General features: G+C 36.2%; 2 protein-coding genes across 4 annotated transcripts in view; one reads left to right on the top strand and one right to left on the bottom strand.

Moving 5' to 3' along the window:
- Positions 1–675: 675 nt before the first annotated feature.
- CALHM4 (calcium homeostasis modulator family member 4) lies at positions 676–18174 on the bottom strand. 3 transcript variants are annotated; one of them, XM_054491786.2, is made up of 3 exons: positions 18067–18125; positions 7465–7531; positions 2926–3973 (listed from the first exon to the last, which is right to left on the bottom strand). In XM_054491786.2, the coding sequence occupies exons 1-3, from the start codon at positions 18123–18125 to the stop codon at positions 3587–3589; spliced, it is 513 nt and encodes a 170-aa protein (XP_054347761.1). In that variant the 3' UTR covers positions 2926–3586. The 3 variants fall into 3 exon arrangements, with proteins under 3 accessions (XP_063522594.1, XP_054347760.2, XP_054347761.1); XM_063666524.1 differs by lacking the exon at positions 7465–7531 and having other exon boundaries at positions 676–3973; positions 18067–18174; XM_054491785.2 differs by lacking the exon at positions 18067–18125 and having other exon boundaries at positions 676–3973; positions 7465–8065.
- Positions 16183–26022, top strand: part of TRAPPC3L (trafficking protein particle complex subunit 3L) — a 53315-nt gene continuing 43475 nt past the window's right edge. The window contains exons 1-3 of the mRNA XM_054491788.2: positions 16183–16394; positions 18542–18639; positions 21478–21577. Of these exons, the coding sequence (XP_054347763.2) occupies positions 16353–16394; positions 18542–18639; positions 21478–21577 (240 nt within the window). The 5' untranslated portion in view covers positions 16183–16352. The remainder of the gene's footprint in view (positions 16395–18541; positions 18640–21477; positions 21578–26022) is intronic.

Genomic DNA, 26022 nt, shown 5'->3' with positions numbered 1-26022 from the left:
TTCTCTGTATCTCAGTTACTCAATGAATTAATAAAGAATTAATGTTATTTAATGTCATTTCAGCAAGTTACTTTCTAATGGGTGACTATTTGTCACGTGTCCAAAGGTGTAACTAGGATAATTTGTTAAAAGTAACTGGCATAGAGTGAGCACTACATATTATTTTTACTACTACTACTATCACCACAGATGGGTGCAGACACCTATTTTGACCACTGGGTGGCAGCAGAGGAAACCACACTTGAAATTCATACGTTTTGTTTTGTTCCTGAAGTTCTGGTATACTGAAATTACAGAAGCTTAATCATACTTGGTAGTTACTGCAGAAAAATAATCAGGTCAGGAATAATACAGTTTGCCTTTCTGGAAATACCATTTATTGCTCTTCGGTCCAGACGTCACATTTATGGATTTACGCCCCCCAGCTCAAGAAGCCAGTTGCGTAGCGGTCTACGCTCCTCAGCCTGCCAGTATCTGTTCTTTATTGACTGGTACTAAATTTCCATAGACTCTATTTAGAAGTTAAAGTCGTATCTCCACACCTTATGTTTTCAAGATAGCAAATCCCTACCTAGTCTTGCATTCAGAAGGCCTTTGGTTGGCCATGATACTTCAAACTTTTATAGGATTAATGTGATTTCCTTTTGTGATACAAACCAAATGCAAGAAAACAACTAGCAAAATCTCACTGTTGTTTATTACAATTATGCATTAGAATTTCTACAAAAAATGAATGGAAGACTGAGAACAGAGAAAAGAGACACAGAGAAGGACAGAGTATAAATGCGATTCTACAATTCAGCTTTGGAAAACATAAAGAAAGCTGAGTAAAACACATCTACACATTGGTTTGTATTTGTCTCCTGGGAAGGTGGCAACTTAGGTCATGATGGGACCGTGGAGGAGCTAATGAAATTAAGAAAGGAGCAGGTTTATATATGTCAAGCTCCAGGGTTTGATGTGGTAGCCAAAAGCATTTGGTAGCAAAATATAAAGTAGTATTAGCACATAATAGACTTTAATTATATGTTTTATAATTACATAAATCCATTAAGCATAAAGGGGAGGGAGTACCATGTTCTTAATGAAAAAGTTTCATTTAACTAGCTGTGGAACAAAAAAATGCTATGACCATAGCCCCCCCCAAAAATACTAAAAATTCAATTTATTTGATCTGAGATAGATAATGTACTGTAAGATGAAATCCCAGGGGTGTGTACTACCTTTTAAATGTTCACATAGATGCTATAAATCACTCTGAAGCCATGTAGAAGAGCCAACAAATACTTAGAATCATTTGCCAGAAAGTTATAGGGGAAGATCATGATTAACTGGCTCAAAATATAAAATTTTTACATCATACACTAAAAGAGTTTGATGTAGAAAGGGCTTCAGAAGCTAGTGGAAATAGTTTCCTGGTATTAGGGTATAAACAACTATTAATCTTCTTTCTGATGATGTAATGCTATAACTTCAAATATTCTTTGATTTTGTTGTTAACTGAAAATCTTATTGAAGAGTCTTTACTGTGGTATAGTTCCTGACAACTAATAAACTAATTCTGAGAATGGTTGAAAGTGTTCATTTAACTAGTATGTTCCAATACAGAGGAATATAAAAAATTATCAGGCATATAGGAACAGAATTTTAGAACTGGAGCAGACCTTAGGGAACAAAATGGATGTGACATTCCATGTTTACACAGTTCATTTGTATCAGTGTGAAACTAGAACCCTAGTTGCCTTCCACAACATACTTCTATTTGTATTTTTAACAACCTTCATGTAATGTCATATGAGTACTGAGTGTAGAGTTAGTAGACAAACTGGAATGGCTTTCCTTGATGACTTGAAAAAGGTCAGTACATTAACATTCTTTTAAAAGTGGAATGCCAGTAAATGTCTTCAGAGAAAGCTCAGATTCAGAGTTGGGGACATTTTCCTTCCAAGAGAAGCAACGTGGGTCTACTACCATTTCAGAAAGATGTATGCATATTGACCTGTATATATATATAAACATAAACATAAAAATCGTACTTGATGTAAAAGAGACCTTAAGCAGTTATTTAATTCAGTTCTTTTCTTCCAAGAGGTAAAATATTATCATCCCTTTTATTGTATAGATGAAAAAAATCCAGGGTCCAGAGAGATGAACTGATTTGTCTAAGGTCAAATGACAGATGAGTAATGGTGAGAGCAGGACAGTTCTCCTGTCCCAGCAAAGAACTACAATATGCAGTCTCTTATTGGAGGACAAAACAAAACCTGAAAACATTTTGATTTCTTAAAAATTCATTTTCTGCTTCTTCCTATTAAGTTCAAGGACCCAGAACTTTATAGAAAATAAAACCTTCCATAATTGTGTAAAAGTAGATTACCAAGTAATTGATTGGATTTTAGATAGTATAGTCAAGTTCCTTTGTCTCCTTGAAAGTGAATCTTGAAAATTGGATTGACTATTGGCAGTTGGTCCACTGTCCAGTAAGCATTGTTTTGACTAAAGAAATAAATAGACAGAATGGCCTCAGATAACTTAGTTTTGCTAATGAGCAAGTTGCTTCAGTGAATGTAGCAAAAATCAGGCATGAGTCACTATATGTCACAGAAATAATCTAGATAAATTAGAAAATTGTCCAGATACTGTAGGCTGCATTTAGTAAAGCCAGGCAGAGCAACACCAAGCAGGAATTACCCTCTTTTGTAGTTACAGATAATGGATATACAAGTACAGACTGCAGTTTTGGTTTCACAAATGGATTTTGAGTGCAAAGGTGCAATTTGGTAATGAAAAGGTACAAATGGTATCTCTGGAGTAGAGCACAGTGGAGAAGCTTTCTAGAAGAAACTTTGTATGTAGCGGCCATAAAAATACTCCTAGTATGGAGGTGCTACAAATAACATGATACTAATAATGATACAATAATATATCATTGTCCCCAGATTATAGTAGGATAACTCAAGACCTTCCTGCATGGGCTTCTCCCTCACATGTTACTGGATTAGAAAGGGGTTTCTGTCCTGCTTCTCAAAAGGTCAGATATTTAGGTCTGAAGAAAGAGGGGGAGGCTGTGAAAAGTTCTGGATATTATATAAAGGTAGAAACTGATAAAACCAGAAAATAGAGGCAGGGAAAATAGTGATAGAAGACATGGAATGCAAAAGAGAAAGAGAGAAAGTAACATTTATTAGCATCTATTTTTATGAAAGACACTGTGCTAAACACTTTGTATTATCACGTTTAATTCTCATAATAGCTCTAGGAGGTAGCTACAATGTGGAGATGACAAAATGGCACTCAGAAATATTAATTTTCACACAGCTACTAAGTAACAGAACTAAGATGCAAATTTCCATGTGACTTCACATTCCACTCTAGGCATTACCAGACCATTGGCAAAATTTCAAAATGAGAGATTGGCACAATTATCTAATAAATTGCTTTTAGAAATAATATTTTAGATGGACTTATGTAAACAAATAACAGAGAGAAAGAAAAAGATGAAAAGATTACATTGAAACGCCCTGATCATAAAAGCCATAAAAGCCAAGTATCTGCTAAGCAACCTGACTCATGAAAGGTGCTGTAATCAAGGTTTTAATTCAATACCTCTTGATCTGTCTTCCTCATTATCCTCATCCACCCTATTTCCAAGGAAGCTATAGTGACCTTGCAAGTCATCACCCATGCATAAAAGAGTGGGTACTGAAATATCTTTCCAGTCCTGACAAGAAGGAATACGGATGTGTTTGACGTCTTCACTCCCGGGAATGAAGCCAAATAGCTTCTTTATGCGATGCATGATGAGGAGCCGAGAGTGCTGCTCTGCTGCTTGTTCAAAGAGTTCTCTCTCATTCTGGAGGTGGCTGGTCCAGTAGCAATGTTGCAGAGAGGTGAGGGGAGAGCAGCACCTTGCCACACAGGAGGAGACTAAGGCAGCGATGGTTGCCAAGGTGATCAAAATCCAACCCAGCATCTTCACATCATTATTAAAAAGAAAAACAGGAAGTATCAATACATCAAATATTCAAGCAACAGCCATGGGAGGGGGGATTCCTACAAACCTAAGAACTAAAATATGGGCATAAAATTTGCTTTTCCCATCTTTAGTATATCAACAATGTGCTAATGATATGATTTGGAAATAGGTCTGATGGAGGGCATAGGTCCAGCCATTTCAACTTGGTTTTTGAGTTACAAAGAAATTTGACCAGTTAACTTGGAATGGATTCTAAGTACTGTCCTTGAAGTGACAGATGCTATAACCCACCAATTAACCTTACATATGATACATACCTTTCTTTGCTTTTAGTTCAACCTTAGTTCTCAACTATCAGTTACAGGCCTATGCATTCTTTGGGTGTTTAATAAGTATTTGATAATGATGGTGATGAAAATGATATGATACATAATAATAGTAACCTTCTAAGGCATCTTCAATGATGTACCAACAGGTGTTCATTGATATTTCTTCCTGAATTGCTCTTTCCTCTTATCTTTTGCAGCTAAAAAGCAAGTCAGTGAACAGACTCATGTTTCTAAATGTATTATAAATAGCATAGTTGGCTGGGTGTAGTGGCTCATACTTGTAATCTCAGTACTTTGGGAGGTCAGGCAGGCGGATCACTTGAGGCGAAGAGTTCGAGAACAGCCTGGCCAACGTGGTGAAACCCTATCTCTACTAAAAATACAAAAATTAGTCGGGCATGGTGGCACATGCCTGTAATTCCAGCTACTCAGGAGGCTGAGGCACGAGCACTTCTTGAACCCAGGAGGCAGAAGTTGTGCTGAACCCAGATCATGCCATAAAAATGCTCAGGTGACAGGGAGAGATTCCATATCAAAAAAAAAAAAAGATTAAAAATAAATAAATAGCATAGTCACTGTGCCATGTAGTACCATATTGTTTTCCCTTTCATTTCCCTTGTCCTCAAATAATCATTTGCTGACCAGTTTCATTATGTGTCTTTGAAACATACTTTAAAAGGAAAATGAACTAGTTTTTGAGACTATTTAGTGTCGGCTTTTAAAGATTGACTCAAATGGCGTTTTCTATTCTTAGAATCCTTTTTTTCTTTTCATTTTACTGTTTTCAATATTTTGCACTTCTTATATAAAGTGAGAGAGGTAAGTTCCACATATTTAGGGACGCTAGCAGTATGCAGCCACAATTTGGGTAGTGAAGCCCTCTTCTGCATCTTGTGATTTACCAACAGGCATGAAGTTTCCAGTGTGTGCACAGTGGGATAGTTGTACTCTATGGAGGCTAAAACCTGCAAAGTGATATTTATTACCATTTAACTAAACAGAGGCCAGCGTGGAGGAGGAAAAGCCATCCCAGATGCCCATTAACCTATAAACGATCATTTACTGAGCTCCAGGTTGACCTTCCCCCATGTGTAATACATGTGCTTGGTTATGGGGAACTCAGATGTGAATAATTAAAGATGCATTCATTTTCTCTATAATTTTTAAGTCTAAAAAGGGAGACAAATAAGCAAGCCAAGAAATATGGTACAATGGGATAGTTTTTGATATGAGTAATCAGAGCACCCGAGGAAGCACAATGGAATGAACTGACTTAAGGGAACGGAGTATCAGGGAATACTTCCCAGAGGAGATAATGCAAAAGCCTAAATTATTAAAAAGAAGTTCACCAAATGCAAGAAGGTAAAGAGAGTTCTGAGAAGGTAAAGAAAAATAGCATGAATTGTTGGCAGAACCTCAAGACATTTGGACTCACATGCTCACAGGAGTCATGTAAAAGTGGTCAAGGGCCAGATGTTGAAGCCTTGTATGTTATGCCAAGAAAGTGGGTTTGTTCTTATGCTAGTAGAAAATCACTGAAGGGCTTTATATGCAGTAGGGAAGGGATCTCATCATTCAATTTGCACTTAGAAAGATATTTTTTGCATATATCTAGAAGGTAGATTGAAATGGAGTGAAGTTAATGTCAGGAAGATATTTTAGAATGGGGCATGGGCAAAGAAGAGATTTGAATTCAAGGCGATTTTGTGGTCAATTCACAAAAATCTAACTGAAAAATAATGTATATTCTTGAAATGTGATTGAGACAGTCACAGAAGATGGCCTAGTGAAATGGAAATAGCATGCTCTTGGGATATCTTAATCCAGTTTATTAGTCCTGAATTATACAAGTTACATAAACTTTTTGAGCTTTGATTTACTTATCTATAAATGGGGTAGTAATATCAGTCTCTCAATATTATCAGGACTAGAATTAAGATATGAAATATTTATATAGTATGTGATAAGTACATCAATAAATGTAAGTTTTGTTGTCACAAAACCAAATAATCTACTGGCAATGGTACTCAGAACTGTAAAACTGTCTTTTCACAGAAATCTGTGTATGCGTTTAATAACACATTTTGTTTTGACTTTAAGAAAATCTTACCAATGTGTGTTACATTTTAGCTTTTCTTAAGCAAGAAAATTATTTTAAGTTATAATTTTTCTATTGATTTTTTGAATTTTCACATATTTTTACATAGCTCCTCTGAGCATTAGGGCTAGTATTAAAAAAGTTAAGACAGAGCATATCTAATGGTATTTCCAACTTTTTAAAAACTGGGCCATATTGCAATAACTTGATATTCTGTGTCTTGATAGTAGCTTTTCCCAACTAAATAACTTTAGCATTTCTGAAACGTAATAACTCTAAGGTTACCAGTCAAAAAATATGCATGCCTTTGCAATAAGTAGTTTTAAAAAGCCATGTTTTTACTATATGACGGTGATTTCAAAATGTGTTTTTTCCTCAAATCCCTTGGAGAAATTGATGACAGCAGTGTTACTCTTTCTACTGACAAAATGCACAATAGCACTTTTAAAATTTAACCTATAAATGTAGTAGGGTTCAGGCTTTCTTCCCACCCCACCTCACTTTCTGACATAAACCTATCCATAGACACCAAATTTAGAATCACAACTGGAGTTATTTTTCATCATAATTAAGCTTCTTATAATTTTAGATGAGGATAATATATAATTTTAGATGAGGATAATATATAAGAATGCATATTTAAGAATATATATATACAGAAAATGGGATTTACTAATATAGCAATAATAATATTCATAATAATATCTAAAATCTATTGTTCTTAATATAGATTCTAGAAGTCATATTAAGCACTCCAGATATATTGGTAATTTATTCCTCACAGCAGCCCCATGTGGTAGGTGCCATTAATATCCCCATTTTACTCAAGGTTTTGCAGGTTAATAAGTGGCAAAGCAAGACTAAAACTCAGTTCTGCTGACTCCAAAGCCCAGCATCCTAACTATATATATTTGCTCAGTAGAACTCACTTTGATGAACAGCATCTAGTACTGTGTTCTATAATCAGAGAATATGAGAAGCAGTAGGAATCTGAAATGTTTCCATTGACTGTAGTTCTATAGGAAAACATAGCAGAAGGAAAACAAAGTCTAAAAACTTACCTGTGACTGGTATCTGTGCAGAAGAGCTATTTCATCTCTTACTAGGATCACGTCAGAAGGAGCTGATCTGTGACATGGAAACCCAGCTAGGATCTCTTCTCGTTTGCTGGCACTGACATTATCAAACATTGGATAATGGTCCACAGATGCAAATTCACTTGCTGCACATTCATAGTACGTGCCTGTCAGCAGGGTCACCACCAGCCAGGTTAAAGGAGCAATAACTGCCCTCCCAGTGATGCTGAAGAACCTAAGGCAAGCCAGCTTGCACTCTAGGGGGCTGATTCTCCTGTATGGAGGGGCACAGCTGCAGCAGTATTCACCGGTAATTGTCCACATTTGGCTTCTCAGAGCAAAGCCAGCAACGAGAAGGATCAAGGCAGGAATGACAAGAAAAGCAGAACCATAATAGAAATTTTTTCCAACCTGACAAGGACAGCTGAATGTGGAAGAGGAGAAGAGTTGTTGCCCACCAATAGTCAAGGCTGCAATTAAAGAATTGCTAAATATTCCATTTCTCTGCAGAGAAGACACAATACTGTTGAGAGTTGGGCACATCTTGGGAAGCTCTTACACAAATCAGCTTGTGGCCCTTTCTGATCATTAGACTCCACCAGCTATAACCATTTTATGGGATCTTACTGGTTTAACTGGTTGTGTCAAGTGATCCAACATCCTTACATGTTTAAAGGATTCTAGCATCTTTCCTTGTGTACTTTGAAAACCCTGAGCTCAGATTGATTACAGCTGAAAGAAATTGAGGGAGAGCTCCTTTAGGTATGAGTGAAGGGGGGAATTTCTTTTTTTTAACTATAATAAAAGGAGGGTGGCTTGCTTAGAAAGCAGACTGCCTCCATCTTTCAAGGTGCTGCTTTGTATGACACAAAATGCTGAGCACTAGCAAATAGAGCATTGAAAGAAAAACAGAGACATTCTTAACCTTGTACTAGACTAGAATCTCGTCACCATAAAATTATAATAAAATGAATAATGGAAATTATTAAATACTAGAGCAATCCAAAATTTTGGGCTGGCTGGAATGTTCCTAAGGGTTCTGCTAGAAGAGCTCAAAAGATTTCCCAAAGGAAAGAACAAGGCTAGATGCCACTAAAGCCAAATCACAACAAAATATTCTAACTTTGCATAAAAATTTTAAATCTGCTTGCATTGACAGAATATTGCTATATGCTGCTTAAAAATTTAAGTTGCAGATATGTTTATATGTATCTTTTTGTTATATGAAAATGTGATATTTGTTTTGTTGTTGTTGTTTTTGAGACGGAGTCTCGCTCTGTCGCCCAGGCTGGAGTGCAGTGGCGCGATCTTGGCTCACTGCAAGCTCCGCCTCCTGGGTTCACGCCATTCTCCTGCCTCAGCCTCGCGAGTAGCTGGGACTACAGGCGCCCGCCACCACGCCCGGCTAATTTTTTGTATTTTTTGTATTTTTAGTAGAGACGGGGTTTCACCGTGTAAGCCAGGATGGTCTCGATCTCCTGACCTCGTGATCCGCCCTCCTCGGCCTCCCAAAGTGCTGGGATTACAGGTGTGAGACACCTCGCCCGGCCGATATTTGGTTTTTAATAAAGTTATATATCTATAAACAAAAAGTAAGATGTTTTCTGTGTGTATTTAACCAGTAAATATTTATTATAGAATTTCTATATAAAGGGCACTGAACTAGGCTTGACTGGATTTATAAAAAGTGAATATGATATACATTTTCTCTTCTCAAATAAACTTTTAACTGGACATGGTTAAATACATAATTAGTGAAAGGAAATGTAGTACTGAGAAATTCACCCAAAATGCAGTACGGACAAAGAAATAAAATAATTATTTTTGAAAACAGTTAAGCAACTACACAATCTGTCTAGTAGGAGTTCTGGAAGAAAAAAGGAAGGAATAGACAGGCAATATTTGAAGAAGAAATAACTGAGAACTTTGCAGAATCAAAGAAAATTCTTATATCTGAAGAATGTTGGTAATTCTGAGCAATATAAAGAAAAATAAATGCACAACCAAACACAGAATAAAACTGCAGAATGTGAAAAAATAGATATTCTTTAAAACTACCAGAAAGAAAAAAACAGATAATCTACAAAAAAATGGTAATGACTGACAGCAGACTTCTCATCAATAACAATAAAGACCAGAAGATATTATCTTCAGAGTGCTTAGTACCAGCCAAACCATCATTCAAGATGGAGCAAAATAAAAACACATCAAGGCTAAGGGAATTTACCATCCACAGAACCTCATTAGGAGGATTACTAAAGGATATATTACAGCAAAAAGGAAAATGAGCCCCAAGGAAAGACACAGGAGCAAAAAATAATGATGGGCACAAGTATAATCTTTTAAAAGTCCATTCAATTCAGAAATAACTAATTTTTATTTCAAAATATACAACTAAAGCTATATATTATTATAATAAGATGTCACTACATATCTACTAAAATGTCTAAAATAAAGACTAGCCATACCAAATGTTGGCAAGGAGGCAGAGCAACTGAAATTCTCATACACTGATGGTGGGAATGTGAAATGGAGTAACCACTTTGGAAAATTGTTATTTTATTTAAAAGGTAGCCATACATCTGCCATATAACATAAGCATGTGTCTCCTAGTTACTTACACAAGAGAAATGAAAACACATGTCCACATGAACACTTGCACATGAATGTCCATAGCAACCCTATTTAGAATAGCCAAAAGCTGGAAACAACCCAAATGTTCATCAACAAAGAAATGAATCAACAAAGTATTATACATTCATACAATGGAATACTACTCAGCAAAAAAAAGGATAAAACAATTGAAGTAATGGCAAAAACCACAATGACATTTGCACCAACCTAATATATATTAATACAATAACTTGAATAAATTCAGAAATAATTTTCTGGATGAAATAATTCAGGAAAAGGAGTACATAATGTATGATTCTTTTAATGTAAAATTCTAGGAAATGTAAATTAATCTGTACCGACAGAAAACAGACCAGTGCTTGCCTAGGAAGTCTGGAAGTAGGGATAAGAAGAGAGGGATTACAAAGGAATATGAGAAATATCCCTTTGTAATTCTGGGGTTATATCAACTTGTGCCGCGGAATTTTAATTTAGAGAGGTGACTGAGTGACAACACAAAGAGGCCAATGCCATTTAAATAATTTATTGCCACATAAGGTCACGGGGGTGCATCAGGTTTGGTCAGGGGACAGAAGGAGGCAGGGAAAGCCTAGCTAGAGCCTTTATTGGGCACTCTGTGGAAAAGGCAAGGCAGGGCAGGGAAAACACTTAGGGTTGGCTAGCTTAAACAATTCTGATTGGCCTTGGGGCACAAAGGCTAGCCCTACGTGCCCGCAACCTGGCCATAGTTTATTTAGGGGAGGGTAAATATTGGCTTGGTGTATGAGAATTAGTTAAGGAAGTGGTTCAGAGTATGGTCTCTGATCACAGGGGAGGTGTAAGCAACTTGGCCATTATTTGACCTTGTAATTAATGGATGCCAAATAGACAAATACAGAATCTGAGAAAACACAACTAGGACAGGGATGATGGAAATGTTAATTATATTGATTTATTTGGTGGCTTCAGGGGTATAAGTGTAATCACTAAAAGAATAGAAATCCAACGCATCAATCATTCAAAACAGAGGAAATACAAAGAGAATATTGACAGGAAAGGAGAGAGTAAACAAGGGAAAGAGGATGGTAAAGAGAAAACAGAAAATAATGGTAGAAATGGGACTAAATACATCAATAATCACAACAAAAAATTTTTTTCAACAGCTAACAATTACTGACACTAGGCACTGCTCTAAGAACTTTATGTTATTTAGTTCCTACAAGAACCCTATGATGAGATAGTAATATTATCCTCAATGTTTTTATAGAAGAGAGGACTAAGGTGTGGAGAGATTACCCAGGAAAATTACCCTGGCACTTCTGCCCATCACACACAGATGAGCGGAAGTGCCAGGATTGGGACTCAGGTGGTCTGACACATGCTTTTAACCACTATTCCAGAGCTAGATTAAACTTACCTACAAAGTCACTGAAAAATAGAGTCATGCTGCTTACAAGTGACACTCTCAAAACTATACCACACACAATGCTTGAAAATAAAGGTACTGAAATATATATCAATGGGAACAATAATATTAATGGAAGGTAAAACTTAAAAGTGTCACAAGGAATAATTTTGGCAATTGTCAACTTGTAGTCTGTGATTGTATAACTTTGAAATATATAAAGCAATAACTGATCAAATTATAAAGAAAAATTCTTATAATTATGGATATATATGTGTGTATATATATGTATATATGTGTGTATATATGTATATATATATGTGTGTATATATATGTATATATATATGTGTATGTGTATATATATATGTGTATACACATATATTTAAGATGGAGTTTCGCTCTTGTCGTCCAGGCTGGAGTGCAATGGCATGATCTCGGCTCACTGCAACTTCTGCCTGCCGGGTTCAAGTGATTCTCCTGCCTCAGCCTCCCGAGTAGCTGGGATTACAGGCATGCACCACCATGCCCAGCTAAATTTTGTATTTTTAGTAGAAACGGGGTTTCACCATGTTAGCCAGGCTGGTCTCAAACTCCTGACCTCAGGTGATCCACCCACCTTGGCCTCCCAAAGTGCTGGGATTACAGGCGTGAGCCACCACGTCTGGCTGGAGAGATATTTTTAATATACTTTTATCAGAAATTAATCAATCAAATAAATATCGGAAAATATAAAAAATATGCAAAGAACAAACAGCAAGTTTTGTCTGAGAGTTTTATATATATAAATAATATATAATGCATTTACATTTCAAAACAGCTAGAAAAGAGGTCTTGAAATGTTCTCAACACATGGAAATGATAAATACTCAAGATGATGGATACTCTAAATGCCCTAACTTGATCATTGTATATTCTATCCATGTACCTCATAAATATCACGTATCAACACAAAAATTTAAAAAAGCAAAGCCTGAAGTGTATATAGTGACATGTTCAGTAAAGCTTGATAGTAAATGCCACATCTTTCCTTAGGCTTATACTTTTATTTTTATTTTTTACATATATATACATTTTGAGACAGAATCTCACTCTGTTACCCAGGATGGAGTGCAGTGGCACCATCTCGGCTCACTGCAACCTCCACCTCCCAGGTTCAAGTGATTCTCTTGCCTGGACTACAGGCAGCTAGGATTACAGGTGCCCTGCACCACGCCTGGCTAATTTTTTTGTATTTTTAGTATTTTTAGTAGAGATGGGGTTTCGCCATGTTGGCCAGGGTGGTCTCGAACTCCTGACCTCAGGTAACCAACCGACCTCGGTCTCCCAAAATGTTGGGATTACAGACGTGAACCACCATGCCCGGCCTCCTTATGTTTAAAATTTTATATTTAAAAATGAACTTAATTAAAGTACAGATGGTCCCCACCTTACAATTGTGTGAAGGCAATACACATTCAGGAGAAACCCTACATCAAACATGCACACAACCATTCTGTTTTTTATTGTCAGTGCAGTATTCAATAAATTACATGAGATATTCAATACTTTATTATGAAATAGGCTTTCTGTTAGATGATTTTGCTCAACTGTAGGCTAATGGAAGTGTTCTGAGCATGTTAAGGTAGGCTAGCTTAAGCTATGCTGCTCGGTACGTGAGGTATATTAAATGCATTCTGACTTCTGAATGGTTTGTCAGGATATAACTCTATCACAAGTTGAGGAGCATCTGTATATGGGGAGTGAGGAAGTGGGGAAGGAAATTGTAGACCATTCTTTCAGGGAATTACGTAGGAAAGGATGGAGCATAGATTGATTAGAAAACATTATTGGATTGTAAAATTCTTGCTGTAAAGGAGTTTGTAGATGATAAATTCCCAAGTTTTACTATTGCTTACTGTTGAAAGAACTAATCACTTAATCTGCAGTGCCAATGTGTAACTTGTTAATGACTGTGAATGATTACATTTATGAGTAATCAATTTTCTTAGTTCTTTTGTGATGCTATAATACTTCAGACTAGTATAAACACCAGAAATTTATTTTTTACAGTTCTGGAAGTTGGGAAGTACAAGATCAAGGTGCTGGCATTGTTTTCTAGCAAGGGCTCTTCTTTGCTTCCAAGATGGCACCTTGTTGCTGTATCCTCACATAGCAGAAGAGCAACAAAAGTCTAAGCTATTTCCTTCCAGCCCTTTTATAAGGTGCTAATTCATTCATAAGAGCAGAGCCTTCATGACCTAATCACTTCCCCAAAGGCCCCAACTCTTAAAACTACCACAATAGGCATTAAGTTTAAACACATAAATTTTAGGGATATTCAGATCTTTGCCTTCTCTGATAGTTTGCGGGTGATCATACAACCGACAGATCAGTGGATGTCATCCTCTATTAGCACCTTCGCAAGTGTCTACTCTGCTGCCCATGTATTCCCAAAGGACCAACATGGGGCATAGCTAAATTCACCATTTATTTGGGTTGGTTGACTGCAGTGCAGTTTTACCAGACTGAAGCATGCGTCTTTCTCCTAACCCCAGTTCCAAATTTAGTCCTAACAAGCCTAAAGAACTCTTAGTAAAACAGGAAAAACTTTGCTTATGCATTATCTTGGAATAATTCTTTCCTAGTTGGCTGCCAGGGCAGACATTGTAGATCATGTACCTGCTTGAAACATCATCTCTGTGCTTTCTTCTATTTAAGGGAGGAGTACTTTTACATTAAAAAAGGACTCTGGGGAACACAGGGCTCACTTGCATCCTAAGAGCTGCTAAAGACTAGTAGGTTTCATAGTCTGAAAACCAGCAAACCAGTGTCCCCTGTGATGGTGAGTACAGCTGTGGTCGTGCAGGTTGTGCTTTGTTCAGTAGCACCTGGCAGGGGCTCTGCTCCTTCATTAAGCTCTGTGTCTTGACTGGAAGGTCAATGGAGCAGAGGGGAGCCATGTCAGTCTGAAGTAAAAGCTGGCTTTTTCTAATACACCCAATGACATCCTGAATTCTCCCGATGGCTCTAATGTGACCATACCACAGCCATTAGAGTTTGGTGATATTGATTCCAGTACCGCCATCACCTCGCAGCAAGCACACAGGCCCTTTCTAGGTTATTCTCTGGGGTATCTTACTCAGAACTAGGATTGCCCACAAATTGACCCAGCAACATGCTGTCACTGCACCTTAGTAAGCTTTGTGAGTCTGCCTCTAAAATAGTTTGCTCTAACATAGAGTGTGTGCAGTACAAAATAAATTTGATTTGGAATCATCAAATTTAGCCCAAATCCCTTCTTGTTGCCAACATCCAGATAACCTTGAATACATTTCTCAACCTCTCTACTTTTAGATTCTTATCCTGTAAAATGGCCATGATTATAGTACTGACTTTTTCACAGATTGTATTTGAATTAAAATGAGATGAAGAGAACGAAAACCATGTTGTAAACTGTAAATTTGATATACATATAAGTCATTATTATTTGCTACTGAAAAACTCTCCACCCCATACCCCACAACCAAGTGAAATTAATTTTCCTGAGATCATAGTGTCATAGAACATATGCAGTGATGGAAATACCTTCGGTATTGTAGAATTCCATTCAATTTATCCAACCACAAGAATAACCTGTAGTAACTAGTTATTATATAGTGCATTTTAATGTGTTTTACGGCACACCTCGTCTCTTTGGTTCTCACAATTATTCTGTGAGGTGGGTGATATTGTTGCCATTTTGCAAATGTGGAAACTGAGCCATAGAGCAATAAAATGGCTTGCCCAATGCCACACAGCCAGTAAATGGTAGGGCTGCAACAGCCTGAGCCTTCCAAATCCTCCTAGGTTCTTTCAACTACACTGCACTTTTCTTCAAAGTATTCTTGGGTCTGTCACTTTATAGCAAGAATTTGCCAGAACAAAAAGGACTAATGGACTCAAACTATAAGTAGAAGAAAATTACTTTCCTAAACTGAGTTTTCCGCTTCCATTTCTGGAAAGATTTTGATCCTCCTCTGAACCCTGCAGTTGTCAAGGTGAAAGGATTTTTTATTTGAACTTTAAGTATTTCGGCATAAATAAAGAGAGGCTTCAATAGCTTACATCTCTGGAACTCTCAAAAGAAAGCTAAGGGCTTACTTTCTCTACCAGAATCATTATACATTATTATGCTGTAGAGCGCCCATTTTGAACAACAGTTTTGTAAGAAAATATTGCCCGTTCTATCACTCCTTAATGTTGTTGATTGCTGCTAATGAAAAGCAAAAAAGGTTACCAGACATATTTGAATACTGTAATCACACAAGACAGGGATCTATGGTTTTGGGGACACTGTGATAACCATTGGTGTAGTTGAGGGATCAGGTTTAAACTCAGGATTTATTACCTACAGATTGCTGATCTTGTCTCTCTAATTCTTACAACAATCAATCCAAGACTGAATAATGCTAACATTTAGATCTATCTTGGATTGCGAAGGTTTCTGTTTGTGATTTTAAAACAATGTCTTGGCATGAGAACAAAACACCACTCTTGAACTCCCTTGGGCTAAATAATTTTTTGTGTCTCAGTGCTTCAGGTCTGACTTCACATTATCAGCTTTTATGGCTCTAGATTACAATTCATCCTTACAAATGAAGCAGTTATTTGATCCATGGCAAGTTACGTGGCTATAAGACAATCCTGTTGTTCATGATTTTTTTTTCCCTCTTCAGCTCAGCAAAGAGCAAAAGCAGTAGAGCGCAGAAGCAGCACTCCTGTCTCAAAGCGAGGAAGAGCTTACAAAAACAAAACAAAAAGACATGGACTGATACACCTCTAAGAAACAGGCAAAAGAAGAGAAACTGAAGATCATATTCTTCATCTATCAAGCACTATGTCTCGCCCTGCACAACGAAGACCAGAATACCATAAAATAGTAAGATCTGTCTACAAAGAGATTTTTTCTACTTCAGAGAAAATGTTTTCTTGAGTGGTTTCTGATTGATTTTAAAAATTGATGCTATAAGAATTTTTAGTGGAGGAAAGAGAGTGTTCAGTGAAGTGAATCATAAATGACACATCTAGGAATAATTATGATTATCTCCCACATAAAGAATAATCAATTCTTTATACAGACTTTAAGGTCTTCTTTTCTGACTAATTATATCAGTATGAGTGTCAATTTTTTTGCCTCTAACAGGAAATATGAAAATATTAGCAATTTTTTGTATTTCATACTTCAGGAAATGGGAACTTACATATATATGTATGTGTATATATATGTATATATGTATGTATATATATGTGTGTATATATGTGTATATATGTATATATATGTGTATATATGTATATATGTATATATATGTGTATATATGTATGTATATATATGTGTGTATATATATAGTTGATTATGTGTAAAACTGAATCGAAATAGGTCATCAAAAAAGGATTGCCTTTAAAAATGTTTCCTAGTCTTATTGTAGATTGGTATGTAATATCACCCTTTCTATATATTCCAGGTTAGGAGTTATTTATAAACCTTATTTTTTTGCAGATTAGTTTTAAATAATATTCTTTAATACTCTCTTATAGTTTTAGTCACTCAGAAGCTACAGATACAAAAACTCTTTGTTAACTTTAAAATTCTGTTAATTATGTCAAGAGACTGATGGGCATTTGATATAATTAAGTAATTTCAGACTTGGTGTTTAGAATTGTAGTAACTGGCATACTTCAGTTTGAAATGCCTGCGGATACCTCCTCTGGCATTCTGGGATCTTGATTTATTTTCCTGTGGGACTCTCAAGTGCTAAAAATATATGGTACATAGTTCATATTATACCGAAATCACTTGATTTTATAAAGCAGTTAAAATGTGTTTTTATCCTGATACATTCATAACCTACCGAAATAGTTAATGATGTTCTTTCAGATATTCATATGATTATTTTTATTGTTTTAAAAACTATAAAGATAAACTTATGTTGACCTTTCCTGGCATCTGTGGTATGGATTTGAGACCCAATTGAACAGGTAGCTCAAGGCACAGTCCTTGGCCACGAAGCAGAATAGAGAAAGCTGGCCTTTATGGGTACTGAACCAGAAACTCAACTGGAAATAAAATAGGTTTCAATATATAATAGTGCTCACCCATCAGGGACAAAGAAGAAATTCCATTATTTCAGTTTGGCCTTAATTATAAATGGACACAATGTTGGGGCCATGGCATGTAGGTAGGGTATAATTTTTTCTACTTTTCTTTTTTTCAAATTCTTTTGTTTTACTGCTAGTCACAACAATCTCATCATTCTCTCTCTCTCTCTCTCTCTTCTTCACCTTTGCTTATCTTTATGCTGTAGCATTAGTACATGGCAGCACTTTGTCTTCTGTTGTGGCTCTTATATGTTGAGCAGACTTTTCATTGATAATTTACCAGCATTTCTCGTGATTTATTATTAGGTTCTTGGAAAAACCCTAAGCCAAACCTAAATTGTCTAAAGTTTTAGTTTTCATTTATAATTTACTCTAAAAATGGGACATATTTTGGAGATCTATAAGGAAATATCACATTCCCCTTTTTTCTCTAAGTAAAAAGAAAAGAAACTCACAAATTTGCTGCTACATTTGGGTTTATCCTGAAGGTCTTCTTGGCAGATCTGGGAGCCATTAGGGATTGTGCAGATGCCTGAGAAGTCTTATCCAATTCTTGCTTCCAACTGAAAACATGGGTGGCATATATTTTAGAAAAACAGAAATTTATGTTAGAAATCAGTATTTTTAAAAAACTGTCCTCCATGAAAATACATTGCAAGTTATCATGTAAGCAAATGCATAGAAAGATGTTCTCATGTTAAGAAATTCATTTTATTTAACAGCTCTCTCTCCCCCACCTCACATCAATGTATCCAAATGTGAATATAATTTGTTTTCAAAAGTGCAAATTGTTGCAATAATAGGAGGAAGGAAAAAATGTACAGATGACTTCTAAGGCTACTTCAAACCAGATTTTTTAAAAATAGAAATACAGTAGTATACTGTCATAACTTGCCTATAACAAGAAACTACCCACCCCTTTTTCTCCAGAATAAAGATCTCTTTGTCCTTACCTATGGAGCTCTGGTTGCCCAGCTGTGTAAGGATTATGAGAAGGATGAAGATGTGAACCAATATTTAGATAAAATGTAAGTGGAAGTCCTTCATTCTTATTGAATGTCTGTTGTTTCTTACATCACCTGCATTCTTTCTGCCTCTGATGACTTCCTTTGCTTCATTTCACCAGCTGTTCTTCTGTCTCAATTAATCACATCTGAAGGCTGAACATAATTTCTTACAAGTGCCATTTGGGTTGATAGAATAAGATAATAGGAAGGAATTTTTTCCTACAAATATCAAGTGTGGGATGTTTTCTCTTTAGTTAGAAATCATTTCTTAAGTGACTTGAGAGTTGCTTATAAGCAAAAGATGTGGTAAAATTGAAATTGTTCTATTAACAACATGAGGGAACATCAAATTTTATTCTTTTCAGAAGTCTTTTGTTCTAACACAACTCCTTCCAACATAAATATATGCTTACAAAAGCACAGACCATCTATTGAAAGATATGCAAGAAACTCATAATGGTAGTTTCCTAAGGGGAAGATGGAGAAAATGGGAGTTGTGAATTAAAGGGAGAGTTTATTTTGTTTAAGATAGCATTTTTATTGTTTGAATGTTTTTTAATCATTATTATGCTTTTCTTAAAAAACATATTAGGTAGAAAAACTCACTTCTTTTTTAAATGAGACCCATTCTCTTTGTCTTTATTGTTGGAGATTCCTCCTGCACAAATTCCACCTTCTGATTTTCTCTGAGTAGCTATGTGATCTTCAGATGATTGCCAAACAATAAAACATCTGTCAATGGTTTTTGAGCTTTTTAATTATAAAATCTGAAGAGGACTCTAACAGAGGAAAGGCTGGAAAATGTGTACTGGTTAGAAGATTTATCTAGGCAGATTGAAGGGGAAATTTAGCCTAACATTTTAGAGCTTTTTAAAAGGGTTCATTGTATTTTCAGTTGAAATACAGAAAAAGACAACATAAAGATTGAAAGTCTTTTTTAAAAAGTCTCATTTTTCTTCTTTCTGTATGCATATTCTTTTTCTTTAAAAAAATTCTAATTTATTTTTGTACACATGCCTTTTTTTTTTTTTGCATTTCTACTTAATTAGTCAAGGGCATTCACAAAGAAAAGAACTGCCCAACTGTCCACCTATAGATTTTTCAGTCACTTCGTTAGCTGAACTGTCTACAGCTGTGAGGAATGTTAAGGTTATTTTACACTAGGTCACACTTAAACATCTGACACAGCATTTCCAGAAATTACTTAATTTTATTTGACTTATGTTAAACTTGCATTGTTTTGTGAAAAAGCTGTGAATAATAAAAAAGCTCACTTATTTGACTAAAAAAATGCCTTTGGTTAGCTAATTGAGTACACATTTAACAAATATGAATGAAATATTAAAGAATAAATTTTTGAGAGGCTGCAGAAAGATCTTTCCTTAAGAAAAAAATTCACATTTAGATTTCCTTAATAGCTTCTGCCGAGAGCCTCTTACATTTTTAATTTATAAAATATCTACTTTGCAGAAACATACCCTTTGACCAAAGCAATATGTGTAGATATAGCACAGCTCATAACGTTTTGGCTTCTGACCACTGTTCCCAGTTGCTGAGCTGTGGATATGCAAAGTGATAATTAGAAAACACTGGAAATATTTTTTAATCCAGATACAACTATTTCTGTAAAGTACACATTTTGATTGTTAAGTCTTTGCAGTGACAACTTCTTGCCTGAAATTATAAACCATTTTTCTCTAAAGTCAAGGAAGCTAAACTGAATATTTCTATCCACTCAGAAATATAAATAGGATATCTCACAAGATTCATAGAATTCATAAGCACTCTCACATCAAATCCGTCTCCCTCCAACCACCTAGCCACCAAAGATTTCATCTCTTTTTAGAGCCTCTGGAGTAATCATTGCCTCTGAACACTGTGGTGTCTTGTTGGGCATTTTGTGGCTCCACTGGAAATCGTTTCACTTGTCTATGTACATGTGGCTGTGAAATTAAAAGACCAATTTTGATAGAGGTTTGGCAAAAATAGTGTTCCGTTTGATTTCCACCTTGAAGGTCACATTTTCTCAGCTAGATTGCAAGTTCTTATAAGACAGAGATTTTGACCTTTCTTTGTATCCTTCTGGGAAATTTAGTCGTTTTTCAGTTTATCTTGTTGAAAGTGTGTGCTCAGCCAACTTAGCTACATATTCAGCGTGTGTATAATCACATCTCAATCGAAGGTTTTCAAAATTGTACTTCAGGCACTACTAGAGCTATTTTCTCAGGGTGGAGATAACACAATACCTTCCCCCAGTCCCACAGTTTGTTTCTCTGGAATGAAAAATGAGTTTTCTGAACTGGGCTGTTTTTCACTTAGTAAACTTCAGAGTCTGAAGTTGCTGAAACTTTCACTGGCAACAAAAATTTTTTCTGCTCCCTTCTTCCCCTCCTTCCAGAGCCCACCCTGGAAATGCCTGCCTTTCTACCCTGATAACAATGCTAAGAGAAGAGCGAGCATCCTGGTATCACACATGTAGCAGACACTTTAGGTAGGATCTCATTTGATTTCCATCAATAGCTAATGATGAGAAAATTAGTTGCCACTGAGAAACATTAGGCTACAGACACCAGCCTTCCTTAATTTTAATTTCTATGTCAAGTTTGGGCAAGTCTTGATTCTAGGCAGACTCTTCTGCTTGTAGGAGACCAGTTAATATTTCCTCCGTGTGTTGCTCTCTGCTTTGTGGTCTGTGGGACGAATAAGAAGCCCACAGCCAAAAGCCATTTAACTCATCATATTTGGTTTGATTTGTGATTCACTTGCACAAGTGCTAAACACACAAATCCCTTCTTAAAAACTGATAGACTTCACTAATTTCTTAGAATTTTCAGACCACACTCTCTCCTTCATCCACAGGGGTTACGGCATTGGAACGCGGCTTGTGGAAGACTTTTTGGCTCGATCCTGCGTGGGAAGATGCCATAGTTATTCAGAAATTACAGACATAATTGCCCAGGTAACTATGTTTTTAGCTCTGTCAATATGTTTTGAAAAATCTCTGATTCTTTTTGAGTTTGGTGGTTTTCTGCTCAGATTGGACAGGTTCCATCTGCATTCATTGTTAGGTGCTGAGAAAGGAGATTCTGATTGAAAAGCATTTTATTTCAGCACAGAGATAAAGCTACTGTGAACTGAAAGATGCATTTAAGCAACTGTAGATTTTCCTGACTACAGGAGTGTGTAGAGTGTATGTCTCACAGTGGAAAAAGCATTTTCAGAAGGTAAACAGAAGGGGAGTGTAATAGGGCAACCTTAAAACATGCATGCCCCAAACCAGTTTCTTTATGATAATTTTCAGCACATGGAGGGAGATGGTTTTTGGTAGTATCAGAGAATATTGTTTAGTCATTCCCAGAGTATTGTTTTCCCAAGAGAAAAACAGAACTTCCTGTAAATATATTTGTTCTAAGAACTTTCATAGCCCTGATATGTAGGAGACAACTTGGAATCATCCAGGATTAGCTCACTTTTATTAGAAATTAAACTGGAAAATGCATCTTTAGCCAGCCTTTAAAAATCTTGGCCTATGGTTATTAATGTAGTGTTGTTAATTTGTGGGAGACTCAGAAGATACGCATGTCTCCAGGTTTACACAACTGATCAATTAAGTCAGTCTCATTTTTTTTCTCTCCTAGTCCTTAATATTGTTATACATGGCCAAACTGACTCTGTGCATGAATGGCTGTCATTCTATACCATCACGCTTTCTGAGCCTAAATGCAGTTTTACATACTCTTTGTCTTTCACTTTCACAGTAACCCTCTGAAGTAGGCAGAATTGGAGTTACTATCCCCATTTTCCAGATAAGAAAATTAAGTTCCAGAAATAATATGATGAACAGTAAATAATAGTATATGTGTGAAAAAATTCTACATTAAAAAATACAATCCAAATGAAAGATTTTTCCATTTACTCATATTATTACTTGTATTATTTCATGGCTAGTAAATAATGTGGTTGAAACTGTTATCCGAGTATCTTCCAACCTTAGCACAATGAGTTTAATCATACCACTAACCAGGTTGGGGAAAAAAAGTCCCTTTTTGTATTGTCAGATTATAAGTAAGATCCCGAAACAGTAGTTTGAAAAATAAAACATTTTTTAATGAAACTAATTCTATAGGCAATACTACAAGAATACCAGCTGTTTTAATGGAAAGTAAATACTTGTAATATATAAATGTAGATGGTTGTGTTTTGTTGCATTTCTAGTTGGTAGCCCCCTAGGCTTTTTGATTAGTAAGACACAGTCTCTCTATAATGAGCATAGATTGGTTTGAGAATGACTCCCTCTTGATCTTTGCCAAAATTCATCCCATTAGCTTAGTGTGGGCAAATCACTTGAGCTCAGAAGATCGAGAGATCGAGACCAGCCTGGCCAACATGGTGAAATCCCGCCTCTACAAAAAAATACAAAAATTAGCCAGGCGTGGTGGCACAGCTGTAGTCCCAACAACTCAGGAAGCTGAGAGGGGTGGATGACTTGAGGCTGGGAGGTGAAGATTGCAGTGAGTCGAGATCATGCAATTGCACACCAGCCTGGGTGACAGAGTGAGACTCTGTTTCAAAAAAAAAAAAAAAAAAGAAAGATTTAAGACTTTGTCTTGCAAATTAATAAGGTGGTAGAGCATTGACCAATAATCTGAAAACTTATATAATGTGGAAAATAAAACCTGACTCATGTGTTTAAGGTTGTTTATTAGGCTTTGAACATTTGAAGAATAATTTCAAGGGCAATTTGGAGACTTCATTCTAAAGATATGTTAGCACAACTAGCAAAAATGTTCATTCTTCTGGATATGTTTGTATATGTATCTTTTTCCATTTATTAATGTATTCACTTATTTTTTTAAGAAGATGATTAACAGAACAAAAAATATCTGTTGAAAAAAGAGCAGTAACCAAGTGGAAGTAGAGGCATATACAACCTCATTGCTGAGAAGCTGGAATTACATTCTGCCACACGATGGAGGGTCAGAGATTATCTGAAATATGCTCAATACCGTAAATGCCCTTGGCCCAGAGAATATTGGCTGATCCAGTCAGAATAGCGCAGTGACATGGGAGGATTCTCCAGTTTTTTCTTACTGTCTATTCTTAGCACTGAGGGCAACATCCAAATCACTAAAAAGCTTCTGAAGAGACTCAGAAGAGATAATTCCACATACTCATTTTAATCAGAAGAACATAAAGGAACAAGGCTTCTCTAGTAGAAAATAAAAATAACTTTTAAAAATTATTGTGATTAACTTCAAAATAGCTGCTAACAAATATCCCATATAAATCCTTCCCAGAGGTGGCTAAGAAGTCTCACATAAAACTTTCTTGTTACCTGTGGTCCTCAACCAGGATATTCTCCATTCTCTATTAGCCACAGGAAAATTACAGAGCTGAAAGCCAAATTAAATATGCCAATAGGAAGCACATATTTATGTGGGGCCTAATGTAGGACTTCTTACTAGGTAGTTACTCAATAAAAATTAGTTGAAAGAAAAGAAAAGAGGAAGGGAAGAGGGGAGGAAGGAGGAAGAAGGAATCAAAGCAGTCTTTTGTTCAGGCCCCTTAGGAAGTTGCTTTTCTTCTGCAGGAGGTAGCCTGGGAATGCTCCTCATCTTGCCCAATGCATTTAAGGGCTCCTCGAGTCCCTTCAATATGTGGAAATAGAACAAGAGTTCTTTCAATGCTCCAGATTAAAAAAGAAAAGGTTGACGAGGAATCGAGTAAGAAATGTTCTATGGAGAGCGTAGGAAAGAAAATAAATTCATATCTCAGCAGGAAAAGACCCATTAAAAAAAACCCAGAATGTTCCCCATTTAGAAATTATATTCAGAAACCCTATTCTGTCTTTAAAAGAGTAAAGAAGATTCTAACAATATTTGACCTCCTAATGGTACACAATTTTCACCAAGTTAGAAACAAGTCTGCTTGATTCTCCCCTATTAGAACAATGTACAACATCTGCTTTCCAAATATCCCTTCTCTAAGACTTTCATGTCTTATCAACCATTCTGATGAATTACTTCCTGTGTCTTCTGTCCTCAGTGAACAGGAAAAAGATCCACTTCCACTCCTATGCAAGATTCTTTCTTGTCAATGAGGAGAATATTCATCACCCTCACCCTTCTCTAGTGTAGGACGATTGTCCCTGCTCTTTGCACCTTCCTTCAAAGGCCTGATGTCCTTCCTCTTGATCATTTTTACTTCTCCAACAAAATGTTCCTTTACTTGTAGCACTAATGTCACCCATTTCAGGAGCACTTTGACAAAGATGAAAGGTCAGACTTTAGTTATGGACCTGCCCACTGAAGCTTTGTTAATAATTAGCAGCTTTCATTCAAACGTCGGGCCTGTGGCAGCATTATCTTATTAATCCTTGTAAACTCTCCTCAGAGGAGGCAGATGTCAAATGATACAGTCAGTTTTACAGAGAACTAGGCCAAGTTCAGAAGAAGTTTACTGTAGTCACATGCTGCTCCCAGAGCATGGCAGAGTCTAGAACCTAATGGCTGTAAAATTTGTTTGGCTCCCCTCTCAGACCACACACTTCTACCGAACAGCATCATCATCCGTCTCAAGTACTGAGCACCTAGAGACCATGGCACCCATAAAACTCATGATCTCTGTCCTGTCTCCAGGGAAGGAAAGAGAGAGAAGGAATGCATTTGAAGAGAATTGACTAGATGAAGAAACCTATGCCCAGACAGGAGAAGTGATCCCTCCCTCTGAGTTAGTAAAAAGACTACATGTAGGAACAGGTTTCCTGAACTTACACTGCACTCTGCACGCCTCTGCCTTTGCGAGAGAAGGACTGTGTAACTTCAGGTATTCATAACATTCCTCTCTCTTGTTTCCCTCACTTGTTTTTTTCCTCAAAGAGGAGGTCGTTCTGTCATTAGGCCTCTGACAATGTCTTTTAACAAGTAGTAGACCTTAAGTTGCGCCATCTAGTGGTTTAAAAAGAAATCCCATGACAATGGCCAAATCATTGAAGGCAAAAATCTTTAGTTGGCCTTGCATTTTATATAAAAAAAAGATGCCAAGTTAATTATAAAGTCTCGTTCCTACAACATTAAAATTCATCCATTTTTAAAACAGAATTTTATAATATACAACTTAACTTTTTGTAGTAGTTACTTCAAAGTACAACTACAAATATTAAATAAAACATACTAATTTATTTTGAACATTTGTAAGTCAGCAGCATTATAACATGATATTGAAAAACTTTAATAGCATTGATATTTTCTTTATAAAAGTTCAAAGTAACTCCTACCTATTACCTGTATTTCCCTTATAAGAACCTTGTGAAATAAAAAGAACATCTATCATCTATCATTAGCCCCATTTTACTGATAGAATAATTGAGACTTAATCTGCTATCACCATGGACACATAGTAAGA

This window comes from Pongo pygmaeus, chromosome 5, assembly GCF_028885625.2.
Source record: "Pongo pygmaeus isolate AG05252 chromosome 5, NHGRI_mPonPyg2-v2.0_pri, whole genome shotgun sequence".
In the NCBI taxonomy this organism is placed as follows: domain Eukaryota; kingdom Metazoa; phylum Chordata; class Mammalia; order Primates; family Hominidae; genus Pongo; species Pongo pygmaeus.
The sequence above is the reverse complement of the archived record's forward strand: the minus strand, read 5'-3'. Positions and strand labels throughout refer to the sequence as shown.